General features: G+C 51.6%; 9 protein-coding genes across 9 annotated transcripts; 7 read left to right on the forward strand and 2 right to left on the reverse strand.

The window, feature by feature from the left end:
• Window positions 1–51: 51 nt before the first annotated feature.
• On the reverse strand, window positions 52–648 carry BDQ94DRAFT_186028 (hemerythrin domain-containing protein; the record flags this gene model as incomplete). The annotated part of the gene is made up of 2 exons (XM_026775037.1): window positions 52–495; window positions 562–648. 2 exons carry the CDS (start codon window positions 646–648, stop codon window positions 52–54), a joined length of 531 nt encoding a protein of 176 aa, XP_026629045.1.
• A 390-nt stretch (window positions 649–1038) lies between these two features.
• Window positions 1039–2152, forward strand: BDQ94DRAFT_139528 (protoplast secreted protein 2 precursor). The gene is made up of 4 exons (XM_026765444.1): window positions 1039–1103; window positions 1166–1251; window positions 1307–1703; window positions 1776–2152. Exons 1-4 carry the CDS (start codon window positions 1077–1079, stop codon window positions 1875–1877), a joined length of 612 nt encoding a protein of 203 aa, XP_026629046.1. The 5' UTR covers window positions 1039–1076; the 3' UTR covers window positions 1878–2152.
• Window positions 2153–2454: 302 nt separating this feature from the next.
• Window positions 2455–4640, forward strand: BDQ94DRAFT_158182 (uncharacterized protein; the record flags this gene model as incomplete). Its single annotated transcript, XM_026768898.1, has 5 exons — window positions 2455–3271; window positions 3312–3498; window positions 3548–3846; window positions 3897–4102; window positions 4161–4640. The coding sequence occupies 5 exons, from the start codon at window positions 2455–2457 to the stop codon at window positions 4638–4640; spliced, it is 1989 nt and encodes a 662-aa protein (XP_026629047.1).
• A 2084-nt stretch (window positions 4641–6724) lies between these two features.
• On the forward strand, window positions 6725–7561 carry BDQ94DRAFT_158183 (uncharacterized protein; the record flags this gene model as incomplete). Its single annotated transcript, XM_026768899.1, has 1 exon — window positions 6725–7561. The coding sequence occupies one exon, from the start codon at window positions 6725–6727 to the stop codon at window positions 7559–7561; it is 837 nt and encodes a 278-aa protein (XP_026629048.1).
• Window positions 7562–9147: 1586 nt separating this feature from the next.
• On the forward strand, window positions 9148–10810 carry BDQ94DRAFT_158184 (cytochrome P450; the record flags this gene model as incomplete). Its single annotated transcript, XM_026768900.1, has 2 exons — window positions 9148–9198; window positions 9269–10810. The coding sequence occupies 2 exons, from the start codon at window positions 9148–9150 to the stop codon at window positions 10808–10810; spliced, it is 1593 nt and encodes a 530-aa protein (XP_026629049.1).
• Window positions 10811–12236: 1426 nt separating this feature from the next.
• Window positions 12237–17206, reverse strand: BDQ94DRAFT_186033 (uncharacterized protein; the record flags this gene model as incomplete). The annotated part of the gene is made up of 3 exons (XM_026775038.1): window positions 12237–16333; window positions 16386–16917; window positions 16988–17206. The coding sequence occupies 3 exons, from the start codon at window positions 17204–17206 to the stop codon at window positions 12237–12239; spliced, it is 4848 nt and encodes a 1615-aa protein (XP_026629050.1).
• Window positions 17207–18061: 855 nt separating this feature from the next.
• Window positions 18062–19348, forward strand: BDQ94DRAFT_186035 (aminotransferase; the record flags this gene model as incomplete). The annotated part of the gene is made up of 3 exons (XM_026775039.1): window positions 18062–18107; window positions 18204–19027; window positions 19108–19348. 3 exons carry the CDS (start codon window positions 18062–18064, stop codon window positions 19330–19332), a joined length of 1095 nt encoding a protein of 364 aa, XP_026629051.1. The 3' UTR covers window positions 19333–19348.
• Window positions 19349–19937: 589 nt separating this feature from the next.
• Window positions 19938–20855, forward strand: BDQ94DRAFT_158187 (thioesterase family protein; the record flags this gene model as incomplete). Its single annotated transcript, XM_026768901.1, has 1 exon — window positions 19938–20855. The coding sequence occupies one exon, from the start codon at window positions 19938–19940 to the stop codon at window positions 20853–20855; it is 918 nt and encodes a 305-aa protein (XP_026629052.1).
• A 1328-nt stretch (window positions 20856–22183) lies between these two features.
• Window positions 22184–23202, forward strand: BDQ94DRAFT_186037 (uncharacterized protein; the record flags this gene model as incomplete). Its single annotated transcript, XM_026775040.1, has 2 exons — window positions 22184–22403; window positions 22460–23202. 2 exons carry the CDS (start codon window positions 22184–22186, stop codon window positions 23200–23202), a joined length of 963 nt encoding a protein of 320 aa, XP_026629053.1.
• Between the last annotated feature and the right edge of the window lie 1136 nt (window positions 23203–24338).

Consider the following 24338-nt stretch of genomic DNA (forward strand, 5'->3'; position numbering starts at 1 on the left):
TCAGCCAGCACAAAGCAGTGATTACTGTTGATCATTTTTACTCTAACTTAGTTACATGGGAATCCTCATCATTTCCTCCTTAGTCCAGTACCGCCGCATATTCTCCGCTCCCAGTGTCTTTACCTCCTGGTCAAGGTGAGTCCATAGCACCTCTTTCCACCCTTCCAGTTTGCCCCTGAGCACCCGCAGATCTAGATCTTCTTCCCCCTGCGAGCACCTGGCAAGGTACTCCCGGAGTTCTTCTAGGCCATGATGGATCTCTCTATGCTGCCGCAGAAGCTCGGCGGCGTGCCGCCCGCGCCCCGTGCGGAATTCCGGCATCTTCTTCGCCAGGTAGGGGAAGATGTAAGTTTCCTCAATCCCATGATGAGTCTCGAGGTGGTCGGCAAATTGCAGGCCCTCAGCAATAAATTGCCGGACAGTCATATTGGACGGCCGCTGGCCGCTGGTAGCGGCATCCCAGAGGATATTCCAGGATCGGCGGAGGAAGCCGTGCTGCAATGAGATTGCAAGTTTGATTAGTAATCTCATAAGCATGGTTGGGTGAAAGGAGAGCCTTACAAAGTAGTCCATCTTTTCTGCACCTCGGTTGTATATTCTGAAATCCTGCACCGATAGTGGCGGAAGCTCTTCTGCGGTGTTGTTCATGGCGATGGTACTGGTAAAGAGGTGGCCTATGGAGCAGCACCGGAACTGTCTGGCGCGACTGCGAGACGACTGTTGGGACATGCAATGGAAGTAAGTTGAAACTGATCTTTGACGCAGCAGTGCGCCTGCTGCCACAGTAAATAAATACGACATGATTGTACCGGTGGCTCTACAGCACAGAAGGGCCGAGCTTGTAGATGGTACCCGGTCCATACACCTTTTCTCGCCACAGCTTGTCAAGTCCGAAACCCGTGTAAATCCGAATTCCGGTAAGAAGGACATTGGATTACGAGAGCAAGCGATGTGAGACCTGGGCTTGGCCACGCGCATACCAGCGACTTTATAAAAGGGTGCTTCTTACATCTCGTCATCTCTCAGATTCTACTGCAACAAGATCATTGTATTTTGTCATAAATCAATTCGTCGCAATGGCTCCCAGGATTGCTATCGTCTTTGTACGTTGGACGGTAACTGCCGGATAGCTCATCTTGACCATTTGCTAATTACTCCTGATCAGTACTCCATGTACGGTCATATTGAGCGGCTGGCTCAGGCCGAGTTGAAGGGTATTCAAGCTGCAGGTGGCAATGCAGACCTCTACCAGTGAGCCACCCTCACACTGTAATTAACAATCAGCGCATTAATCGCATCCTATAAGAATCGAGGAGACCCTCCCCGCCGAGGTGCTACAATTGATGCACGCCCCGCAAAAGTCTTCCGTTCCTGTCATTCAGCCAGAGCAGCTGCTCGAGTACGACGCCGTCCTCTTCGGTATTCCCACTCGCTTCGGTAACTTCCCCGCGCAGTGGAAGGCCTTCTGGGACCGGACCGGTAAGATCTGGGCCACCGGCGGCTACTGGGGAAAGTATGCTGGTCTCTTTGTCTCTACCGGCACACTCGGTGGTGGCCAGGAGTCTACTGCGCTAGCGGCGATGAGCACGCTCGCGCACCATGGCTTCATCTACGTGCCGCTAGGTTATAAGACTGCATTTCCGCTTCTCACGAACATGTCTGAGATCCATGGTGGCAGCGCATGGGGCGCAGGAACCTTTGCTGTTGGTACCCCCCTTTTATCTCTTTCCTTCTTCGGGACATTTAAGGGCAAGCTAATATAAATTACTTGACAGGGAGGAGATGGCTCCCGCCAGCCCAGCGAGCTCGAGCTTTCCATTGCCGAGGCTCAGGGCAACGCGTTCTATAGTCACGTTTCTCGGCTGAACTCTGCTTGACTACATGATAGCTCTGGAGGGGATGCAATGAGTCGGGAGCTCGGTAGGCAGGACGTGAAAGAGCGCGAAGCTCAAGGGGCAAGGCTAGATCCAGAGAGGGAGTCGGAGGAAGTCGAGGGAGGTCTCTGTGGGCTGCCCAGCAAGTGTAACATACTTTGATTCCCTAAATGGCTTCTCAAGATGAACCTTAATGAGCTGGGAAATGCTTCTAGCGAGCAGTATATTATAGTTAGACACTACATACTAGTACGGATTAATAAACATTTTTTGATTGGAGGCAGAGTAACACTAATAGTAATCGGTAATTACAGCTCGGCTTCAGGGGGAAAATAAATTTCAATCAAAAATGGAAAAAATGGAACCAAGTAAGATTGGTTGAAGAAAAAGGGAAAAAAAAAAAAAAAGAATAAGGTTGGGGAAAAGAAAAGCCTCACCGCCTGCTGTTTCTAATATGAATAACGACGTCAACCCCTCCTGACTCGGTCACGTGCTGTTGAATGTCTTCGAACTTTGTTACTGTGAAGTCCGTAACCACAGCCTCTGATCCCATAGTTACTTCTGATCATCCAGCAGCGCCATGCTGAGGAAAAAGATTTCCAAGGCATGCCAGGAATGTCGAGCTCGGAAGGTTCGGTGTGATGGATTGAACCCATGCACCCCATGTCAGCAGCGCAATACGGCTTGTGTCTTTCGGGAGCGAGCTCGAGTGCGTCGAGGGGCCACTGACTCCCCCTCAGACGAGAAACTGGAGCAGCATCCGGGTGATCAACCGGCTGTAGTGGAGCTTCACAGCACGGAGAGGCAGCGGCATCAGCCGTCCGACGTTTACAAGGATGTCCACAAGAGTGTGTCTGCGCGACAACGCTCTCCGTCTGGCTCTGTAGAATTGTACTATGGGCCGACCTCTGACTTCTCGCTGCTGCAACACCTTTACCACACCCTCTACCTCAGTTCGGCCAGTGACCATAACCGGAACCAACAGGAAGAGGTTGGTCAAGGGCTGGACTTTTTCCGCGTCCGCCATATCTTCTTCGGGCAGAGTTCCATGCGGTCCGCAGCTGACGCGTCTGTGCCAGTCAACAGACCTCTGCCCCCGCCACATATTGCGCACACTCTGTTGAACCAATTCCTAGCAACGCATTACAACATAGTACCGTTCTTTCCAAAAACCAGATATGACCAACTGCTAAAGGCCCTGTATGCTACCGATCATGGAACTACCCAATTTAGCGAGGTGCAGCAAAATATCTGCATCATGGCTATGGCTACTGCTGCAGCAAACACGGAGCATTTCGAGCTCGGCGTGGGACTGGCCGAATACGTGGAAGGCCAGCGCTCAAAGATGCAGTACGTCGTCAGCTTGGAATGTATCCAACTGGGGATTCTGATGATAAGTCTCTGACTAAAGCATGTATGGCTGTTGCTGACTGAAAGGAAGTCTCCACGCCATGTTCAATTTGGAGTATGCCCAGTCCAATATCGCATACATGATCATCGGTGACACCTCTCGCAAGGCCTTTGCTGCTGGGCTACACCGACAACAAACTCATCTCAATGAAGACGATAGCCTTGAGACCATGGAACGACAGCATACCTTCTCGTCCCTGTATTTCATGGAAATGTGACATCTTTTTCTCAACCCCGTGGTGGGAAGTGCTGACAGTTCGCAGATGGATAAGCTTCTACCTGGGCCGACCCAGCATGCTGGAATACTTCAATACCAGCCAAGTCCCCCGCCCGCAAGACATCTTTCTTTCCGCCCTGCTCCAGTTCGCCACGGTGATGATGAAGATAGTGCATCAGGTCTATCGCCCGCAAGCCGCTCCTTCTGTCCTGTGGAACTGCGCCATGGCGGTCGGCAAAGAAATGGATGCCCTCCGCGCTAGGGCTCGGGCCGACTTTGGCCTCGAGCTGGATGCTCCCCGTTCTAGTGATCCGCGCGGCATGAGACCCGTCGTCCTAATCACATGTTTGTGTCTACTTGCTTCTCACGCTTCTTACGGCTAACCAACATGTTAGTGTACAATTTCATGTCCTTCCTCCTCTTCCGCCCCTTCGTTATCATCCGCGGCAAAGTGCAAACCGAGATCTCCAAGCAGCCAGGCCATCAACCTCCCCCCGAACTTCCGTCATGGCTAAACAACGCCTGCATTAACTGCCTGAACGCCGCCAGGACAATCGTCAGCTACATCTGCAATATTGCCGCCGACGACCCTCTCCTTCGGGTAACCACTCACAAGCCCACCCTTCCCTCTGCCATTCTAACGATGACCACCCACCTAGGAACTCCGCTTCAACTGCTTCTACCTCGAAAACTGTCTCTTTCTCCTCCTCTACGATATGGCCTCTAATCCCGAAAACCGCACTGCCAACTCCCCGCTTGTCCACCAGGGCCTCCAGTTCCTGACCCGCATGCGACAAGGAGACCCCGTCTGCAGCTCCATCGCCACCATCCGTCGCATCCTGCAACATATGAACCTCGACGTCGGCGCCGAAGAGCTGACCCTGCCCCACGCAGCTCATTCCCCTCACAACCCAGTGTCCAATGTCTCGCATCCACCACCGCAACTGGAGGAGTTGACCAACCCCATCCCTGTGTATCCCCAGGGTAGCGCATGGGCGGAGCAGTCGCAGCAGGCATTAGACCCCCGGCTAGGCGCCAGCGATGATTTCCAGTTCGACCTGGACCTGTCTGCGGCGGATTTCAATGTGGATATCACGGCAATCGACTGGGACACGTTTTTTTCGTATGTACCTAGTTGAGGCTTCCTCTCGCACCTCATATTTATTTCAGTAATCTAGATAGAAAATAACAAAATTAAAGATAAATATTTAATATAAAATAATAGTAAGTAAATATATATTTCCAGATAAAGTATAATCGGTACAGCTATCCCCGGAGCCCTCACACTTACTTTGCATCAGGAAGAAAAAGGAATAATAACTTATAACTGTTTGATTGCAAGTACATTCCAGTCAAGAGAGGCTACTGGTTCTCTGTTTATTCCGAACTTGGCCTCTGATGGAGCTGAGGTTTTTCATCGGAAGAAAATTAAAGATGCTCAAATATAACAAGAGCAGGGAAATTGATGAAAATGCTGGCTAAGGACCTACAGCAGAAGCAAGCCTGTTTAGTAGTTTAGATTCAATAACTTCATTTCTGGAAACGGGAAGAAGAAAAAGGGAATTTCGTGGCATTTCCTGTTAAAGTGGTATATAGACCTTGCAAAAAGATTCAGCTGAACTTGATGTGTTGCTCAGGTCTCTAGGTTACCAGAATTAGCCCGAAACTTCTTCTCGATATCGGAAGTATGGATCTCTTAGGTTTTTCTTTCAAGATGTTATCTAGAGTTGGAGATCAAAAAACAATCCTCTGGCATGTGCAGTCTCCAGGATGATTGAGAGTAATGATAACATATATCGCTTATCGGTTTATACCCTTGCTTTACCTTAGGTGTGATGGATTCTCTAGACTGTCTATAAGTAGACTGCGCCGGCCTACTCGATCTGGGGAGCTCCTTAACCATCCTGCAGAATGCGATCCTATGTTACCTCCGCTTCACGAACTGGGTAATCTCTGCCTACACAAGCTTGCTGGTTCCGACCGGTCTTGTCCTCTAGATGAATTGAAAACCACAATGTCTCAGTGGGCTAGCCTGATGACGTACTTCTATGAAGCGATACAGAGATAGAAAGTCGGGCTAGTCCAGCAACTACACAGTCTCGTGCCAGGCGGCCATGTTTGCGTTCTCTGGAGTCACTAGGACCACGTACCAGATCTACGCCATTCCCGTTCGCGGTGTGAAAGCAGCATCGCCGATGGAGGGCATCACAGCATGTCTGGGCGGGCCGACGATTGTCATTGACGCCATCCCTTTGCGCTCCGAGGGAACTGAGATTCGACGATGTGATCCTACTCCTTCCTGCAGAAGCAGAGCAACCAGCAGATTGCCTACCCTGTCATACCACTTATCCACCCACTGGGAAGGACAGCAGGTAACCCCGGAAGAGGCACGCTGTGGAGTGGTCCATAGAAGTATTTTAGGTTGGTGCCACATGTGGCAGCAAAACTCCCGGGCTGCAGTCAGGGATCTGTATGGTTTTTTGAGATACAAGTATTTAGATCTACGCCAATACTACAGCATAGCAGGAAAACTTCTGGTCAAGGGTGAAACACCAAAGCATGCCAGGCATCTTGCGGCAGATCGCTCAAGGAATGTTCATGATTCCGAGTATGGTATTAAGCAGAAGCACTCGACTTGGCTACGCAATAGCCTTACTAGGAAGCAAGGCCGGCCACGCAGGACATATAGTAGACTTTCGGCCGGCGCCTTTATTTGGTAGTTGTAAATATAAGCCTCAGCTATACCATGGTACTACTAGCTTTGGGGCATTCGTAGCTAGTCGCACCTTCTATCGCTTGTCAGCCTGAAGTTACCGTGAAGGTTATCTCAATGAATGGCTATTATGCCCAGATCAGTAAACTTAGCTACGAATCCAATTGTTGTCTGAGGTATTTTCCTCCATTCATGGCCAATTCATTGGTCGCGGAAGCTTTCCCTGTGGTAACGTTCCCCGGAGGGACACCGAATGCGGATCAACCGATAATTGAGATCTGCCGGGTCGTCGACGCAAGCAGGCAAGTTCCAAATCAACAAACTTAAATCGCAAGTTCAATCGCACGATGGGATAAAGTCTATGTGATCCGACTTTCGGTCTTATATCTAAAACAAATGAGATGGTCATGATGATTTCATCGGTACAAAGGTAATTACAATGGCCTTGTCAAAGTTATATAACGTGCTCAACACTGTAGCAAACCTGGTTTAACCCCAATTGCACATTCAATGATCATCGAATTATCATTTCTCAAATCCTCAAGTCATCGTGCCCTAAAAACTGCCCTAAGTATGAAGACTTTTAGTACTCTCTTGCTGCTTGCAGCCTACATTTTCAAGGCAGATGCTTCGCCTTACTACTCGCCAGCTGTGCAGATTAATTTCATGGGCCAAGATGCAACTCATGGTGACTTCGATCATGGCACGAGTCAAAATAGCCATCAAGTGCCAGTTACTGCCGACGAGCCCGTCTCCGAGGCTAAGCTCTTGGATATAGAGTATGGCAAATGCTATTGGCTCAGCAAAGAAGGCTATGGAAAGGTAGGAGGTGATTCCAATACTTGGAATATCTTAACCTTTGGGAATTCGGAAGAGAAGAGAATTTTCAAACTTTGCTATCGTCAGAACTCATGTTTCAACGAGCAGCCCAAGGGTAGAGGTCAATCGGTGAGCAGCAGCCATGCCTTCTGGCTTTGGGATTACCAGGGGTGGAATAAGAACACCAAAGTTGGACCGGGCTACCTGGCTACCTCTGGCTGGAACTGGTTCTTTGCCGCCGGCGGGGGGTGGTGTAACACGATCAGCTTCAAGGCCAACCAAAATAACGACGATGATGAAGATGCAGTCGGTGCAGAGAGTAACGCCCCCACCATCCGTTTGTCAATTGGGTATGCGACCGAAGAAAGCAGCCCGCTCACGGGTTTGGAAGTAAGAAGTGACAAGAAGCTGTACCGAGCCGATCCCAAAAATTCACCCTATGTCACCCTCAAGTTTCATGAGGTTACATGTCCTGACGACGAGGATGACGATGATGACGATGCATATCTGAACCGACCTCTGTCCTAAGTGGGATATGAAATGATTAGGGTGATCGTCGTGGGAGCCATCCCTGGTTGTTCGCCTTGCGATTTCCTGATGTGCGATATACACAGGTCGTCGTATAAGACGGGACCGCATGTAGTACATTTTACATATGAAAAGCTTGCTGTTGCTTACCAGAACAATCAGTGAGATTTATTAAATTCTATACGTTCTAATGAACTTCATCCTCTATTATATACTGACACATAGTCACACGGCATACTATTGACTGCTACGGAATCATACAAAACAAAAGAAATATATCCCCTGTGGTTGTGCGTCGGTGTCTGCTAATACTCTATTAGGAGCCTTGATGCTTTTGGATCTACATTCAAATCATGAAACCACAAAAGATCCTCAAATAAGCTAAAAATCAAGAGCTACAATGCACATAATTCGCATGTCAACTCTGAATTGGGACAAGAACGAAATCCTTCCGTGATTATATACTGTACTATATAAACTTCTTCTGAGTAGTGTCTGGTACATACGACCACAGGGTGTGGAAAACAGGGCTTCCCGTCCGCTCAGCCGTACTTAAGCCACACGCCGGGAGGTTAGTAGTTGGGTGGCTGACCACCAGCGAATCCCTTCTGTTGTATGTTTTTGTTTTTGTTATTACACCAATCTTATAATATTTCTTCGAAGTTAAAATTAGATCTAAGGACATTTTTAATTTCGTTTTTTTGTCTGTTGTAGTTTCCTGCAGCCAAGAAAATCAAGTCTGGGCGGTAAACATCCCTTGGATAATGTCACGAATACGGAGTGCTTCATACCGCCGAGTCGGTCCAACAATGAACAGATGGCTTGAAACAACAGGACCAGATCTGTGATACCAAAGGTACAGTAAGCTCCAGCATTATTCTATTGGAATGAATTACCCATAAGTACACAGCCCGGGGGTCTGTCCTGAATCTGCTTGCTGCCCAGACAGGTACACCTGGATGTCCTCGACACATTCTGCTAGGGAACGATAGGCAGATCCGCATACATCAGCTGATTATGAGTAGCTGATAATAAGGAACAGCGACTTACTGTAGAGGTGAATCATCATGTGATAGACTTAAGTCTTCGGAACCAACAGCGATGAGGTACGCGGACAGGCTGAGTGTTGGGTACGCAGAGTGGGGACAATACGATCAACCAGGAACGCAAAGGAAGCCTCGAGGATCAAGTTTCAGAAACCACATGGACGAACGGTCAGACCACAATGCTCCACTGACTCTGAACCGGAGTTTAGGTCCTGACTGAAACTGACATCCTGATGCGCAGCTATCTCATCATCTCATCTCATGTCTCGGATATGCTTACTATTCTATTACTACACCACCTCTGACACCAACTTCTCCCAAACACCAGACTAATTAATCGTAAGCAACCTGATACTGCGCGAACTGCTTCCTTATAAGGCAGTGTCCTGGCTGATCCTTATGCAGGGGCACTGTACTCCCACGTGGGAAATGCATGGCATTTGAAAAAGCCCAGCTCTGAAACTGAAATTCGCCGGCTTCACAGTCATTCACCACTCTTTTCATCTCAAACCTGACTGCCTTCATACTAAAAAACAAGCCATGTCGGTTCAAACCATCCTACTTGCAGCCGCAGGCGGCGCAACACTCCTGGTACGAGCATGATCTCCCTCTTGGCCCAGTTTATTACCCTCTTTCAAGTCCATCATTAACACCCCAGCAGATCCTTGGAAGAATCATTTACCTCCTCTTCCTCCACCCACTGGCCAAATTCCCTGGCCCAATTTTCGCTAGCCTCACCCATGGCTACGGCGCTTATCACTCCTGGAAAGGCGACGCCCACCTTGACATGTGGCGGCTGCACGAGAAACACGGCGACTTCGTGCGCTACATGCCCAACTCGGTCTTCATTCGCAACGCAGACGCGCTGCACGCCATCTACTCGACGAAAGCATACGCCTCGGTGGTGAAAAGCCCACACTACGAAGTCCTCCAAGCCGGCAGCGTAGGGAGCACGTTCAGCCTGCGCGGAGGACACGAACACCTCCGGCGGCGACGCATTGTCTCAACTGCGCTATCGGAAAAGGCACAGCGTGGAATGGACCCGCGCATTGCGGTGCATGTACGCAAGTTCTGCGAGGCTGTGCTCCCGGCACGTCAGGGCGAGCTGGGCGAGCCGATGAACATGGCCGAGTGGTGCGGCTACCTCACCTTCGACCTGATGTCCGACCTTGTCTTCAGCGCAAGCTACAACCTGCTCGGCCGCGAGAAGTTCCGCTACATGCCTGAGGTCATCGACAAGTCGAACGTACGGATGTCTGTGCTCGCGTACATGCCTATTCTCGCCGCGTGGCGCGCCGTCGACGGCATCTTCTTCCGCGATGCCCTCATTGCCCGCAACCGCTTCCTCCGGTTCGTTGTGCGCGCTGTCCGCGAACGCGCCAATCGCGCCCTGGGTAAGTGGGCGCCCGACGCCTTGGACCCCTGCAAGCCCCGCGATGATATCTACAGCGCGTTGGCTACAGCCAAGGACCCGGACACGGGCGAGGGATTCAAGCCGTCAGAGATGGTCAGCGAGAGCACAACGCTGGTGGTGGCCGGGTCCGACACCACCTCGACGGCGATCGCGGCGACGTTGTTCTACTTGGCGGACAACCGCTCTGCATATGAAAAGGCAGCGCAGGAGGTACGCACTGTGTTCGCGGGCAAGTCACTGGGGTCTGAGGAGGCTCTCTCAGGCCCGGAACTCTCACAATGTACCTATCTCCGGGCGTGTATTGATGAAGCCTTGCGCATGAGTCCACCCAACGGGGCCGCCTTGACGAGAGAAGTTCTGCCGGGTGGGTTGACTGTCGGCGACATTCATATTCCGGGAGGTGTGACGGTTGCGGTGCCACTGTATGCCATCCACCACGATGAGCGCTACTACGTGGATCCATTCACCTACCGGCCCGAGCGGTGGCTCGAGGATGATGGAACTGGCAGCATCAAGCGGGCGAGACTTGTCTTCAACCCCTTCTCGCTGGGTATGCGCGGCTGTCTTGGTCGCAGCTTGGCCTACCACGAGCTCATGACCACGGTAGCCACTGTGTTGTACTTGAGCGATTTCGAGTTCGCCGAGGGCCCCATGAGCAAGGTCGGCAGGGGAGTGCCGGGGGCGGTGTACGGGCGACACCGAGAGAACGAATACCAGTTGCGCGAGCATATCACGGGTCAGAAGGATGGCCCATGGCTGCGGTTTTCCAGACGCGAAATTTCTGCCTAGTTGATCCTACCTTACTTCCTTTTTTTTCTTTTTTCTTTTTTTGTTTAGCAATGAGGGTCTGTAATCCTACTTCAAAATGAGGGAAGTGGTCTTGGCTTAACCCAAGCCGGAAGGAGTGTCTTTTGTGCGTTCGGAGATTCGCGGAGTTCTTTAATGTGTCCTTGATTATACCTGTCTATACTACCTGTGATCATACATTATACCTTGAATATAGTTTTTTTTTACTTCTATAAACTTGAATTGAAGACCCAACATTGTACCAAGTCGGAACCCTCTGAGCAGCCAAGACTGCGTGCACATTCTGGATTCAGAATATATTACTACGTAGACTCCGTCACCTGCTGGAGCCGCACCACGTTCTACACATCATCATTTCAAGAAGCTATTCCATATGTGAACACAATCTAGTCACTGCTGCACAACTAATTCTAACATCTAGAGAAAAGCACTAATCCTCAGTTCCCAAAGCTACACCCCAAATCAGCCCAGAAAATTCTAGAAGTTCCAGGCAATCAACATGAAACAACTGACTATGCTATCCTCGTAACCCCCTAACGACAATTCACTCCTTAGATCGAGAACTTAGAATTTCTAGTAAGCAATAGTAATCAAATCCTCAAGGTTGAACCCATCTCGCGTGGCATCCACGTGGACGAGATCCTGGAACCAAAGATCGACAGGGGGTGGGGTAAGCGTTGTTGTTTACTTTTTTGATTACTACTTTGCTGATTCATGGAGTTTATTATGAGCTTATACTAAAACTTAATGTGATGATGATGATGATGATGATGACTACCTCCTGACTATACTATTATTCAAGCTTGGTGCATGGCGGAGTCTTCGGCCCCCAACGTTGAAGGCTGTGCTGCTGGGTAGGAATTTTTCAGACCGGGGAATTTTTAGACAGGACAGATTGGGGGCGATAAACTTTGAAACGTCGCAATGGGAACAACCAGTCTCATTCTATCGAGTGTAACTTGACAACTCGATCTCTGTATTCTCATTCATAGGTTTCTTGTGACTTGAGCGGAACTTTGATTCCAGAATTAGCTGGGGACATACTCCCTCCGAACTGAGCTTCGCACCACAAAAAGAAGCAGAAAATTATTTCTTCTAACTAGAATTTATCGTAGGCGCACTAGTATGTATTCTGTTGGGACACATATTTCCTCGTCGCCAGGCTGGACAGACGTGGTATAGCGTTTTTGGTCTAGCATTTAGCGCGTCGACATTTTATCTATGCGGTGTCTGCGTATAGACGTTGAGAGTCTTACGTAGAATCACGTCCGTACTATACAAGTGAAGTCTTGGGTCTCTATATAGCCATGATGAAAACTAAATTCGCTATAAAAATATACACTAATCTAAATAGGATTACAAGAATCATAACCACGCTCTAACCAACTGGAAAACACGAGTACAACGATCAAATCCAAGTATTCTGCTGCTCATCGACAACCACCGTCCCCGCCTGACTCTCCGCCGAAGGTCTTGTCTCCATGGCAGAGCTGTAGTCGCCATCTTCCTCATCCACCTCGTTATGATCGTAGTGATCTTCATAGGCGGGACAAGCCTCATCCTCATCCTCCTCCCCATGCATATCCCGATACAGCCTCCGAAACAAGGTGTCTCCGGTCACCAACTGCTTGGGAGTGCCCCACTCGGCCAACCGACCTGCATCAATCACGGCGATCCGGTCAAAGTCCATGATCGTGTCTAGTCGATGCGCGACGGTAATAATGGTATGGCTGGCGAAGCGCGACCGAATGATCCGCTGCATCATGGCATCGGTTTCGACGTCCACGGCGGCGGTGGGTTCATCGAGGACGAGGATGGTCGAGCGCCGGAGGGCAGCACGGGCGAGACAGATGAGCTGGCGTTGGCCGTGGGAGATGGCGGTGGTGGGCATGGGGGCGTTGAGGACATCGCTGTTCTTGATAGGAACGGGAGGGGGAGTGTCACCAGCGGCAGCAATCTTCTCCTGAACCTCATCCTTCTTCTCCTCCGCCTCAACCATCTCCAAAAGCACCTCCCAAAGTCCTACCTCACGCAAAACATCCACGATTTCCTCCTCGCCCCTCTCCTCCCTCGGGTCCAGATTGAACCTCACTGACCCAGGCAAGAGACACGCATCCTGCGGGAGAGCAATAATCCTCTCCCGCACGAGATTGCGACTGACCGACGCCAAATCCACCCCGTCGACCAGAATCCTCCCAGCGTCCATCTCCAGCATTCGAAATAGTGTAGCAACGAGACTACTCTTCCCACTGCCACTTCGTCCACAAATTCCAACTCGCTGACCCGGTTCAATCCGCAGCGAAATTCCCTTCAATACCGGCTCTCCTTCACCTTCCCCCTCCCCTTCCCCATCCTCGCTATCACCAGAAGAAGAATAGGAGGCAACAACCGCATCAAACACCAACTCTCCCCTTTCAGGCCAATTCGGCCCAACACTCCCTTCATCCCTTTCACCATCTTTATGCTCGCTCCCCACTCGGCCAACAAAGGACCTCACGCGACTCACCGCACCAACACTCGTCTCCAACTGCGCCCAGAACACAATGAGCTTCTTAATAGCGCTACCAAACCCCACGATATTGATCAGCGCCAGCCCGATCAACCCGGAATCTGTCGATCCTTTCGTCATGACCGCGACCGTGGCAAGTACTACCGCAATCCCCGCCGCCACAAGATCCAGCATCAGCCCGAGCCACTGCTGCACCGACAGCAACGCATAGAACGGTTTCTGCGATTCATTGATCTTATGCAGATTCCGCCGCGTATACGAATCCTGCCAGCCGTAGGCTCGGATGGTGACGAGCCCGGACAGGGTTTCCAGGAAGTGGGAGAACAGCGGAGCTTTGGCCTCGACGTCGAGGAGACGGAGGATGCGCGAGGTGCGAAGGTAAAAGACCTGGAGGGCGGCCACGGTGGCCAAGATGAAGGGTAGAGCGGCTCCTAAATACTTGGAAGTGACGGCCATGAGTATGGTTTGGGCGAGAATGATGCAGAGGATCATGGTTGTTTGCACTACCGAGACGGGCAGTTCGAGGTCGATGAGTTCGAGGTCCTGGCTGAAGCGATTCGTTAGGGAGCCTTTGTCCGTCGTGTAGAAGAGGGCCATCGGGGCTTGTAGGACCGTCTGAAGAAGTCTCGTGTGAATGGTCCGGGCCACGCGTGGCGCCAGGGCCATGACGAAGAAGGTACACCCGGTGACGAGGGAGAGAGTGGCCATGAGGCCGAGTACAAAGTAGATGCCCCAGTAATATCCGGCCTTGTCGTTGGGGTGCTGGGTATTGTGGTTTCCCCACCATTCGGCCCATACTTGCGAGAAGACGATGACGAACCCGAATATCGCACTGATGAAGATGAAGAAGGCCATACGTGGCCAGCCGAAACATTGCACGTAGTAGGCATACACTGACCAATCGCGGGCGGGGATTTCAGTTGAGTCCATGGTTGGGAGCACAGCTTGGGATTCGTTGTCGGGGATGGTTTCGAGGGTGGCGCTGCTTTCTTGGGGCTTGTGGTGGGCTGCTTGACGCTCGCGGACTTCCAGGCCACGGATATACCCACCGTGGGAGCGTCTGGCCAGATCGGTGAAGGTGCCTTGCTCGACGATGGTGCCCTTGGGCCCCAGGGCGAGGATGTAGTCGGCTTCGGGGAGGAAGTGGACGGCATGGCTGGCGAGGATGACCGTGACCCCGTGCCGAGCGAGAAGTCCATGACGTCCGAAGAGCGAGGAGAAGATGTACTTCTCTGTGGTGGCGTCCAGACCGCTCAGGATATCGTCAAGCACAATCGTACGCTTACGCGAATAGATGGCACGGGCGAGGGAGATGCGCACCTGCTGGCCACCACTTAGGCCGATGCCCGAACTCCCCACAATGGTCTGGTCTCCCTGGGGAAGATGCGCCAAGTCCAAGGTCAACGCGCACGCTTGCACCACAGTCGCATACCACCGGGGATCCAGCGCGAAGTCGCCCGTGATGTTCTGCTGGACCGTGGTATTGATCACCCAAGGTGACTGAGAACAGAACGCCGCTTCGTCCAGAGAGCCGATGATCGAGCCTGCATAAACCTTGGTTTCGCGCAAGAGGGTATACAACAGCGTCGACTTGCCGGATCCCACGGACCCAACAATCATCGTTAGTTGACCTCGGGGCACCTTGAATGACATGTCCTGAAGTACGACCATCCCGTCCTTCCACCCGGCGGACACCTTCTTAAACTCAATCACCGGCGCAGGGACAATGCGTCGGCGTCGACTCCGTGCGGATCTCATCGAACCAACACCTGAAACGACACGACCCGCATTGCCCGGCCCATTCCCTCCTCCACCAACTCCTCTTTCCTCCCCCAAAAATCTGGACGCTCGTCCCTGTTCCCCAGAATAATCAGCCAAAAGCCAACTAAACCGAAACTCGGCCACCTCGATAGTCGGCAAGACCAAGCTAGGAATCGTTCGCCGTCTGTCCCGACGCGCAAGACTCTCCACCTCACTACTACTACTAGACCCGCCAGTAGCAGCCCGAGCACTCTCCCCATCGACCTTGGTCTCCTGGCCCAGATAATCCTGGATGCGGCGAAAACATCCCAGTGCGCCCACAAATCCCGCGAGACTGTCAATCAGCATCGCCAGCGGCACGAGCAGCAACTGCAGGAGCACTAAGGAAGTCAACACCAGCTCCGTATCCATGATCGCGTAGCCTTGGAACCGCTGTAAGAGGATATATAGTCCAAACGCGGCAACCGGGTTCATGGCCTCGGAAACATTAGATAGGGTGACGAGCTTCACCAAGATCAACCGAAATGTAGATGAGGCTTTGACTTCCTCCTCGCGCAGCTGCCGGATCTTGTCGCCCAGCACTTGCGTCAGCCCCGTCATTTTGACCGCCTTCATTACTCCCAGCATACTGGCTGTCGCGGCGACGCGCGACTGAATCTGGTCCAACCAGGCTTTCTGGGCGATACCTGCGCCGGTGGCCACCCAGATGGCTAGGCCAGTGGAGACGACGGCGACGGCGGAGGCGCCGAGCACAGCCAGGTTAAGCATGCCCGCCAGAAGCCAGATGGCAATGCCCATCTGGATAAGGCTGGCCCAGAGCTCTGGGAATGTGCGAAGCCCGCTGGTAATGCGCTCCACATCAGTGCTCATGAGTGTCACTGCGTCGGCGCCATCGAGCGCCGTGGGAACCATCTCCAGCGTGTGTCGGTAGATCAGGTCGACTAGCCCTGCGCGCATACGCGTAATCATCCGGAAGGTCCAGTGCTGCGCTAGGGCAGTCGTCACCGCGATACCGATGTAGACGATCACGTAGACGACGATAAGCCCCGTGCCGACCGACGATCTGTTCTCGTACCCGTCGTTTTGTATGTAACTTAGCGTGCGTTGCAGGATGAACGGTTGGGCGACGGTGAAGGCGATCTGGGCGAGACGTGGCAGGATGGACTTCAACAGCGGCACGCGGGCATGCACGAGACAGATTACCAGCAGGGGAGGATTGCGGAGCTTGAATTTCCCTTGAGGGTGGTCAGAATATGTCTAGTAAGTGTGGATAGAGGAAACACTTACAGTACTTCCACATTTCAGCCAAGGTATCACCCTCCTCTTTGTCATTTGCTTTCAAGCTGGGGTCGACATCGAACAATGTGTCCATAGACAGCTGCTTCTTGAAACCCCGCAGGAAGATCGGATTCAACCACCATGAGAACCACAGATTCAACTCGCCAGCGGTAGCTTCGAAAGGCAGAGTCACAAACTTGGGTAGCAGGATGCCGCGCTTTTCGGCCGCCTCTAGGACGAATAGGACGGCTTTGATCCCGATGGCGATGCTGAGCGCAATGGCCAGCTTGTCAGCCGATTGCACCCCCCAAAGGGTGCGACAACGCGCGATATCGAATACTAGTGTCAGAGCCAGGTACTGCACCAGCAGCCCTGATGGCCGTACACTGCGGACATGTTGCCAATGCGAGAGAAACGCGAGTCCAATATCCAGTAATAAAACAATAACATTCGCCGCGATTGAGGTCCGTGTCGTGGGGCCCTTGCTAGCGGTTAGGGCTACCAGCACGAGTGTCACTGTGGATAGAGCAAACCAGCCAGCCTAGTTGTTATGATACACGAGGTTATTATTCCCATTGTCATTTCTTAATGGTAGGGGATGATTCACGTACCAGTTTAACCACATGATGCCACGACTCCACCACCTTTCTCTCTTCTTTACGCAACCGCAACAGAAACAACGGCAGAAGAAACAATGTGACGCCCGCAGGCACAAGAGTGAGGATAGACTCCTCGAACAGCAAAGTAAAGTCGAAGCCGTCGTAGCAGTCGGCGGCGGGGCCAAACCCCGTCTCGACGTCGAACGGACATTTGGATGCTTGAGCGCCCATGGTGTTGAGCTACCCCTGTAGAAAATTCTATGTGCATGAAGTGGAGAGATACAGGTCTTTTCCTACATGATCTAGCTACGCTTGTTTCGCAATTTGCTTGCCTGCCACAGAGGCTGTGGGTGGGAGCCTACGCACCGGAAACATCTCGTGACGTTCTGGAAGGGGTTCAACTTACTATGCAGTGCGCTTAGTGCGTAGTAAGCAGTATATGCCGGGAAATAAACTATGCAAAAAACGTGGTGGTGAGACTCGGATAGTAAGAAATAAGCGTAAGATAGAGTGGGTGGCGATGAGCCTAACCTTCTACAGTAATCCTCTAAGAATCATACGCTCACTGTTCTGGATCACTGGATCTGAAACACAGGACTGCTAATTTTGACGAAATTGGATTATAGTCCACTAGTTACTAAAAGCACTAGCTCTTAGTCAGGCTATTGCATGCTAGAGTACCCAAAGGCTGGGCTAGGGCAGTGTTATGGTTAATATGTTTGCTGAGAAGGATCACGAACGTTCAACCGCTAATTCCAGAACACGAAGTAATACATCTGCACCCCCATTCCTTAGCTTACTAGACACGTGCAATCATCATGGGCCATTGATTAAGGATTTGACTGCTTGTACCCACAGCCACCGGCAGCTTTACTGGGTGCTTGCTTACTACGGCCACAGTAACCCAACATCATCCTACATCCCCCAAGATTGATGACTTCTACCCGACTAAGACGTTTCTCAAGGATCTTAGATATATAAGAAAAGAAGAACGGGAAACAGGATCCAATCTTCATCATCATCCTTCTCCCAAATTAACTTTACCAATCTCACACCCTCCCCAATTAATACACCCAACCAGAAACAATGGGATCCCTTTCGCCATTCCCTCCCGCGCCCAAAGCGGACCTTGGTGAGCACTAAAAGAATCCCCCACATTCCCCTCCTCCAACCACAGCCTCCAATATGCACACAATCGAAATCCCTAGACTAATGACAAACATCTTAGACTGGGCCAACTTGGACATGACTAAACATCTTCCTGTCAACGGCCACGTTGAGCTCCGCTTCCACCAATCCACCCAATCCTGGACCTCCCCGTCACTGGTGACAGGAAACCAGATCTCCATCTCCGGCCTTTGCCCGGGCCTCAACTACGGCCAACAATGCTACGAGGGGTTGAAGGCTGTGCGCCGCCGCCACCGCCGTCGTGATTCCCTGCAGGAAGAAGAATCTATCGCTGTCTTCCGACCCACCTTCCACGCCGCGCGCATGGCCCGCTCTGCTGCCGCTGTCTGTCTGCCCCAGGTCCCGGAGCATCTCTTTCTCGAGTGCATCCGCCTCGCGGTGGCTGCCAACGCTGAGTATGTACCCCCCGTCGACGCGGAGGGGTTCTTGTACATCCGGCCAGTCTTGTTCGGCGCGTCGGATGGCTTACCCCTGGGTCCGTGTGAGGAGACCATTTTCGCGGTCTACTGCCACCCGGCGCGGGCGTACCATGGGATGCAGGGGATCAAGGGCTTGGTGTGCGAAGAGTTTGATCGGGCGGCGCCCAGGGGGATGGGTCGGTTTAAGGTCGGAGGGAATTACGCCCCGGTGTGGCGCCATGCGGGGAAGGCGATGAAGATGGGTTATCATATCACGCTACATCTCGACAGTGAGACCCATTCCCTCGTGGAGGAATTTGCCACGAGTGGATTCCTGGGTCACAAGGTCGTGGATGGGCAGGATGTGCTGGTCGTGCCGGAGTCAGAGAACGCGATCGAGAGCGTCACCGGCTCGAGTCTCGAGTTCCTTGCCAAGAGAGAGGGCTGGAAGGTGGACAAGGCGCCTGTAGGTTTCTTCAAGTTTGTTTTGAGTTTATTTTTTCATTTTTTTCTGTGGATCCGGTGGGCTGACAGATCTCACATCAGCTCCCGTTCTCCTCACTGGGCGAGTTGGATGAAGTCATTGCCGTTGGCACTGCCGCCGCCGCGGTACCGGTTGCTTCCATCGATCGACTGTCAACAGGTGAAAAGTATGCCTTCAGCGGGACCGGGGAGGGAAAGCTGCTTGATCTCGCCCGCATCATGCGCGGCATCCAGAAGGGACAGCAGCCAGACAGTGAGGACTGGTGTTTCGAGGTGACGGGATTTTGAGTGTATCAGATCAAGGGTTAGACATAGAAATTGTTAGTAAAGATTATGTAAAGTTAATTATAAACAACAAGATGTTGGTTGAACATGCCTTGGATATAGGGATCGACAGTAAGCTGTTTATAATTTACCAGATGGGCAGACGATGAAACACCAACATCGACCAAACCGTCTGCACGGGGGATCGACATGATCAGAGAATGTCAAACACATGGCGTTTTCCCCGATAAGCATCCAGTGTTGGTTCGTGTTTGTCTTGCATTGTTTCATCGCTTACCACTAGCTGCAGATTATAAACCAAAATTAGCATCATTCACATCGTACGCCTTCGTCCTTCCTAATTCCCACTTCTTAGTTCTTACTCACCACCCAGTAAACAGTTCCCGTCAGAAATGGTGAATAAGCCCTGAGGACGCCTACTAACCCGCTGACTACCACCAGCGTAGTAATCACCCAAGTAGTCAACTCCTAGAATTTACACATTTTAACTACTCCAACCTACATATTCATCCTTCCAAACTCAGTCTCTAAATTCATTCATTCATGTTACCTCATACCATCCCGTCCCATCGCAAGTCCAGCAACACGAACAACCCTACGCAATCACAATGCCCACCATCCTCCTCATCTTTGCAGTGCCCATCCTCATCCTCCTCCTCCTAACCAACGCCAAATCCCTCCCACTCACATACTCTCTCCAACTCCTCCCATCCCTCTACCGAATCCTGCAACCCCGCCTCTCGCGCAACGCTCCACGACCCAAAGAGCTCGTATCCCCGCAACCAATCAGCAACCCAAAGCTCTTCTATCCAGCCCTACCCAGCCTTTTCCGCCCCCACACAACTCAAACCCACTGCCCCCTGCCGGAAATCGACCTGAACCTACACAAAAGCAACAGCACTTTCTTCACAGATGCGGACCTCAGCCGCGCCCGCCTCCTCAGTCGTCTCCTGGGGCCGGCCTTGGCAGCAACCGGCGGAATGCCCATGCTGGCTGCCGTGCAGGCGCGGTTCTTGCGCGAGATCCGCCCCTTTCAGCGGTATTGCGTTACATCTCGGATCCTGGCGTGGGATCAGCGGTCGTTGTGGACGGTTACGTATTTCTTGCGGGGAGATGTGTACAGGGGCATGATGGAGATGGATCTACTTGGTGGAGGGCCCGCAGCGGTGCTCAGGGATGAGAAGCTACGCAAGATGGTGTTGGCTGTGCTGGTGAGTCGGTATGTGGTTAAGGCTGGACGAGTGACGGTGCCTCCTGTGGAGGTGTTCAAGCGGGCGGGGTTGTTAATTGGTGGTGATGATGATGAGGAGAAGAGTGATGACTTTAGTCATTCTAACGGAGGTATCTTTGCTAGCGGCGTTGAGAAGGAGAAAGAGGAGGATTCGCTTGTGCGAACGGGAAGTAAGATTGGGAGTACTAGCATGAAGACTAAGATCCACCCGAAGGATGAAGAAATCTGGCCTGCAGACCGTGTGGAGGAGGTGATTGGGTCTGCGATGGCGTTCATCGGAGAATGCATGCTCTAGGCACATGGCGCCACATGGCGATGGGTTACAAGGGAAAGGAACACCTTTTTTGCTTTTGTGAAGAGAATCCAGGGTGCGGGGTTCGGCAGTTCTATACAATGTTGCTATTGCTTTTTTCTTCTTATCTTGTATGCAGTACGCAGGGAAATATGCAGGTCTAACCCGTCAGTTTGATAGCACAAGATGTAGTCTATCCCCTTCCTTTAGAATCTGCTGGTCGCCAGTGAAACCATGTTCAAGAAGATGTCAGTACGGTAGTGTTTACGCATCACGCATCCGTCATGGCATCATTCCCAGCTGAAGCACCAACCACTCTAATTGCCCATCAAACATCTTCATGGCCCCCAAACTTGCCCAGCCATCCAACTGTGTGTATAGACTTTCCTTTCCAGCTGAAGCAAATCCATCCAAGATGCAACACGACACCCAATACGATCTCCGTATTCCACAGCCACGTTGTCTGATCCCTGCACACATGCGACGAGAGAAGGAAACCACGTGGGTGGAACGTCTCACACAATAAGCAAAGAAGATCTGAGGAACGACTCTAATAGTAATACTAACAAAGATCAGGAACGCAACTCATCACCATAGGATGCTTGGATTATGCCCGGGGAAGTATCGTCATTTGAGTAGTAATCAGAGTAGTAGTAAATGTTGTCATCGCACTTATCGCCCCAAAAACGTTATTGATATGTTCCATCCCACCCAAAGGATTTCCAACCTTTTTGGGGCGAAAACCTATTCTGAAACAAACCAGACGACGGTAGAACATGGCTTAGATCGCAACATTCATAGGTTAGCGTTGCAAGGTTTGAACTAACACCTGTTTCGAACTGCGATATTGCATTGCTGACGAAGATCCCGGTTTGCTTGGTCCTCCTAACTCAAGCCACGGTGAAACTTCGTGTCAGATTTAGAGTGGTAATACGGATTTCCTGCAGTTGACTTTTGGTGGAGGAAGTGCGGGGGACAAGTGGTTCGGTAATGAAAGATGGTAAAATAAAGGGGAGGGGGCTGTGACACGACGGTTTGTCTCGCGCGCAAGCGAGTGAGGGTGGGATCAGTGCAGGGCTTTTTCCGTAACGTGGTCCTACCAGACTGAAGCCCCCAACCACAAGCCAGCCTTGCCGGGGTGACTTGGAGGCGTGCCATGCCGCCGCCCGTCTTGGCTAGTTTTGAAAATCGCCATGTGGTCTGGGATTCCGGGGCAGGACAAAGTTTAAAAGTGGGCCGGGTACCTACCGTCTGTACCTCTCTTCAGTATGTATATCTACATCCAATTCTTTCATTCATATCTGGTCTGGATAAACAACTAGGAGGAAAAAATGAATCAAATACAGCAGCAGCAACAGCAACAGCAACACCCTCTGGTAGGGTCAAACGGGACTACTACTTTGCCCGTCGTCGTCGACACTCGACGGCCGTCTGGACGTCCCAAACATAATTCATACACCGACTTGATGAAGCCAGGCGAGAGCTGGGAGGATCTCCCGGATGCCGCTGAGCGGAGGAGAATTCAGAACCGTCTAGCACAACGGGCATACCGTGAGTACATCCCCTACTCGTGGTTCGCGAATAGCATCGCTAACGCTGTCTACAAGGCCGAAACATGCGCGACCGCACCAAAGAGGTCGAGCTCCTCAAAAGTCAAGTCAAAAACCTTCAAGAAGCCATCAACAGCAACAGCTCCACCCCCAACGACAGCAACAGCGGCAGCATCAGCACGAGCGCGAGTACCAGCGACGTGGACGACCGTCCCACGCGAGCCTCGTCGCAAGTCAGTACTAGCAGTGTCTCGCCTGGACCCCGCGAAGCTCCGAGCACATACTTCCCATCCCCAGACCAGGAGATGCTAGGCGATGGACTGAGCTGGCCGACGGACCTGGACCACGACTTCAGCAACTGCTTCGATAAAACGAAAGACGTTACAGCGGCTGTCACGAGCATGCCGACCTCCGCGTCACCTTCGGCGATGGCCGCAACAGCGAGCGCCCAGAACGCGATGCGATGGCTGGAGTCTGATGTCTACTATCCTTTTCCGCCGTCGCCGCCCAACGTCGACCCCATGCTGCGCTCCGTGCCGAGCACCATCTCCGACACACATCAACGGATCGCCTCAGGGTGTTCCTTGTCCAGCCGTGATCCCGAGGCGGACGAACCCTTGATCCACATCGCCATTTCGCGCGGCACAATTGACACTCTTCAATTGTTGCTCATGACCTACCCCATCTCGGTGAATGTCCGTGACCGGGCGGGCTACACGCCGCTCCAACGAGCTGTCATCACTGGAAGGACAGACATGATGAAACTGCTCATTGAACACGGTGCCGACGCGGGACTATGACGTATCTACATGGACGCGTGCATTAAAATCCGAACGAAAACACAAAACCCGAACCAATTATCGCAGAGGGGCTTGGTTGGTTACCTCAAGGAGGGGCCGAATTCCTGGGCTGTGACAGGAACCGTCCGACCGCCAAGTTCCCCACTGATCGCTATCATTCCATATGTCTATATTTCTTTTTCTTTCTTTTGTGTTCTTTGTACACATCACTTGTCTTGGTGTCATCTTTGGGGTCAATTGGCGAAGGCGTCCTCCGGTTTGATTTCTAGCGGCAGATCTGATTGATTAGACTACAAATACCCAACTGCGGCTGGCTTGGTTCCAACAATGAAGTTCAATTTTGATTGGCGGTTACTTGTCACTTCCAAGATTAACTAGTGAACGTTAGTTAATAATAGTATATAATAGTATACGACTAATAGTTTACACCGCCTAGTACAAGTGCACGGACCCTCACATTATCTCGCTCTCCGCACAGCAAAGTCGTTTGCTTGATCTAGAGTAATTATGTAAGGTCAGCCAATTTAGTTCTCGTGTTATTGCTATGTTGAAGTGTGAGACTACTGATAATTGTGGGACTGAGAGTTTGCCGTTGTATGGGGGAATATTGAAGCGGACAGTGTGGCGGAGAATATATATATTGAAGTGTAGCCCTAACAGTTACCCTAGGCATCAACAACTCCGTCACAGCAAAGCAGTACTTCTAATAGGTTTAGTGATAGGAATTGCCTCTATTCATCTAAATACCAAGTACTACATACTGACGCCACTAAGCAAAACAAGAATGATAGTTAAGCAGCAACATTTCCAGAGAAGCTAATGTGTCGACCACGTTCGAATGATGAACATTCCCCAAACCAAGCCAACGAGTCAGTCCGTCGGGCGGAACAAAGGAGGCGCCTCAGCCTCCAAGTCAATCAACACCCGACGGTCAGCCTTACCACCCCCAAAAATTTACGGGCCAACGGTACCACCCGCCCACACGTTAGCATCCGTTAAGATATGGAAATCACCCGTCTGCTGCGGGGATTGGACTACTTGTAACATGGGGGCGGTCTTGTCATTCGTATTCCCACGCAGAACGGAAGAAAATCTAATTTCAGCGCTCTTCCAAGCGGGCGAAGGAGGCGTGCTGG

Source organism: Aspergillus welwitschiae (genome assembly GCF_003344945.1).
Source record: "Aspergillus welwitschiae strain CBS 139.54b unplaced genomic scaffold BDQ94scaffold_8, whole genome shotgun sequence".
NCBI classification, from domain to species: domain Eukaryota; kingdom Fungi; phylum Ascomycota; class Eurotiomycetes; order Eurotiales; family Aspergillaceae; genus Aspergillus; species Aspergillus welwitschiae.

Coding starts and splice junctions, on each gene's coding strand:
- BDQ94DRAFT_139528 (XM_026765444.1), top strand. CDS start 1,077: ATGGCTCCCAGGATTGCTATCGTCTTT. Junction 1,104..1,165: donor CCAGGATTGCTATCGTCTTT/GTACGTTGGACG, acceptor ACTCCTGATCAG/TACTCCATGTACGGTCATAT. Junction 1,252..1,306: donor GGCAATGCAGACCTCTACCA/GTGAGCCACCCT, acceptor GCATCCTATAAG/AATCGAGGAGACCCTCCCCG.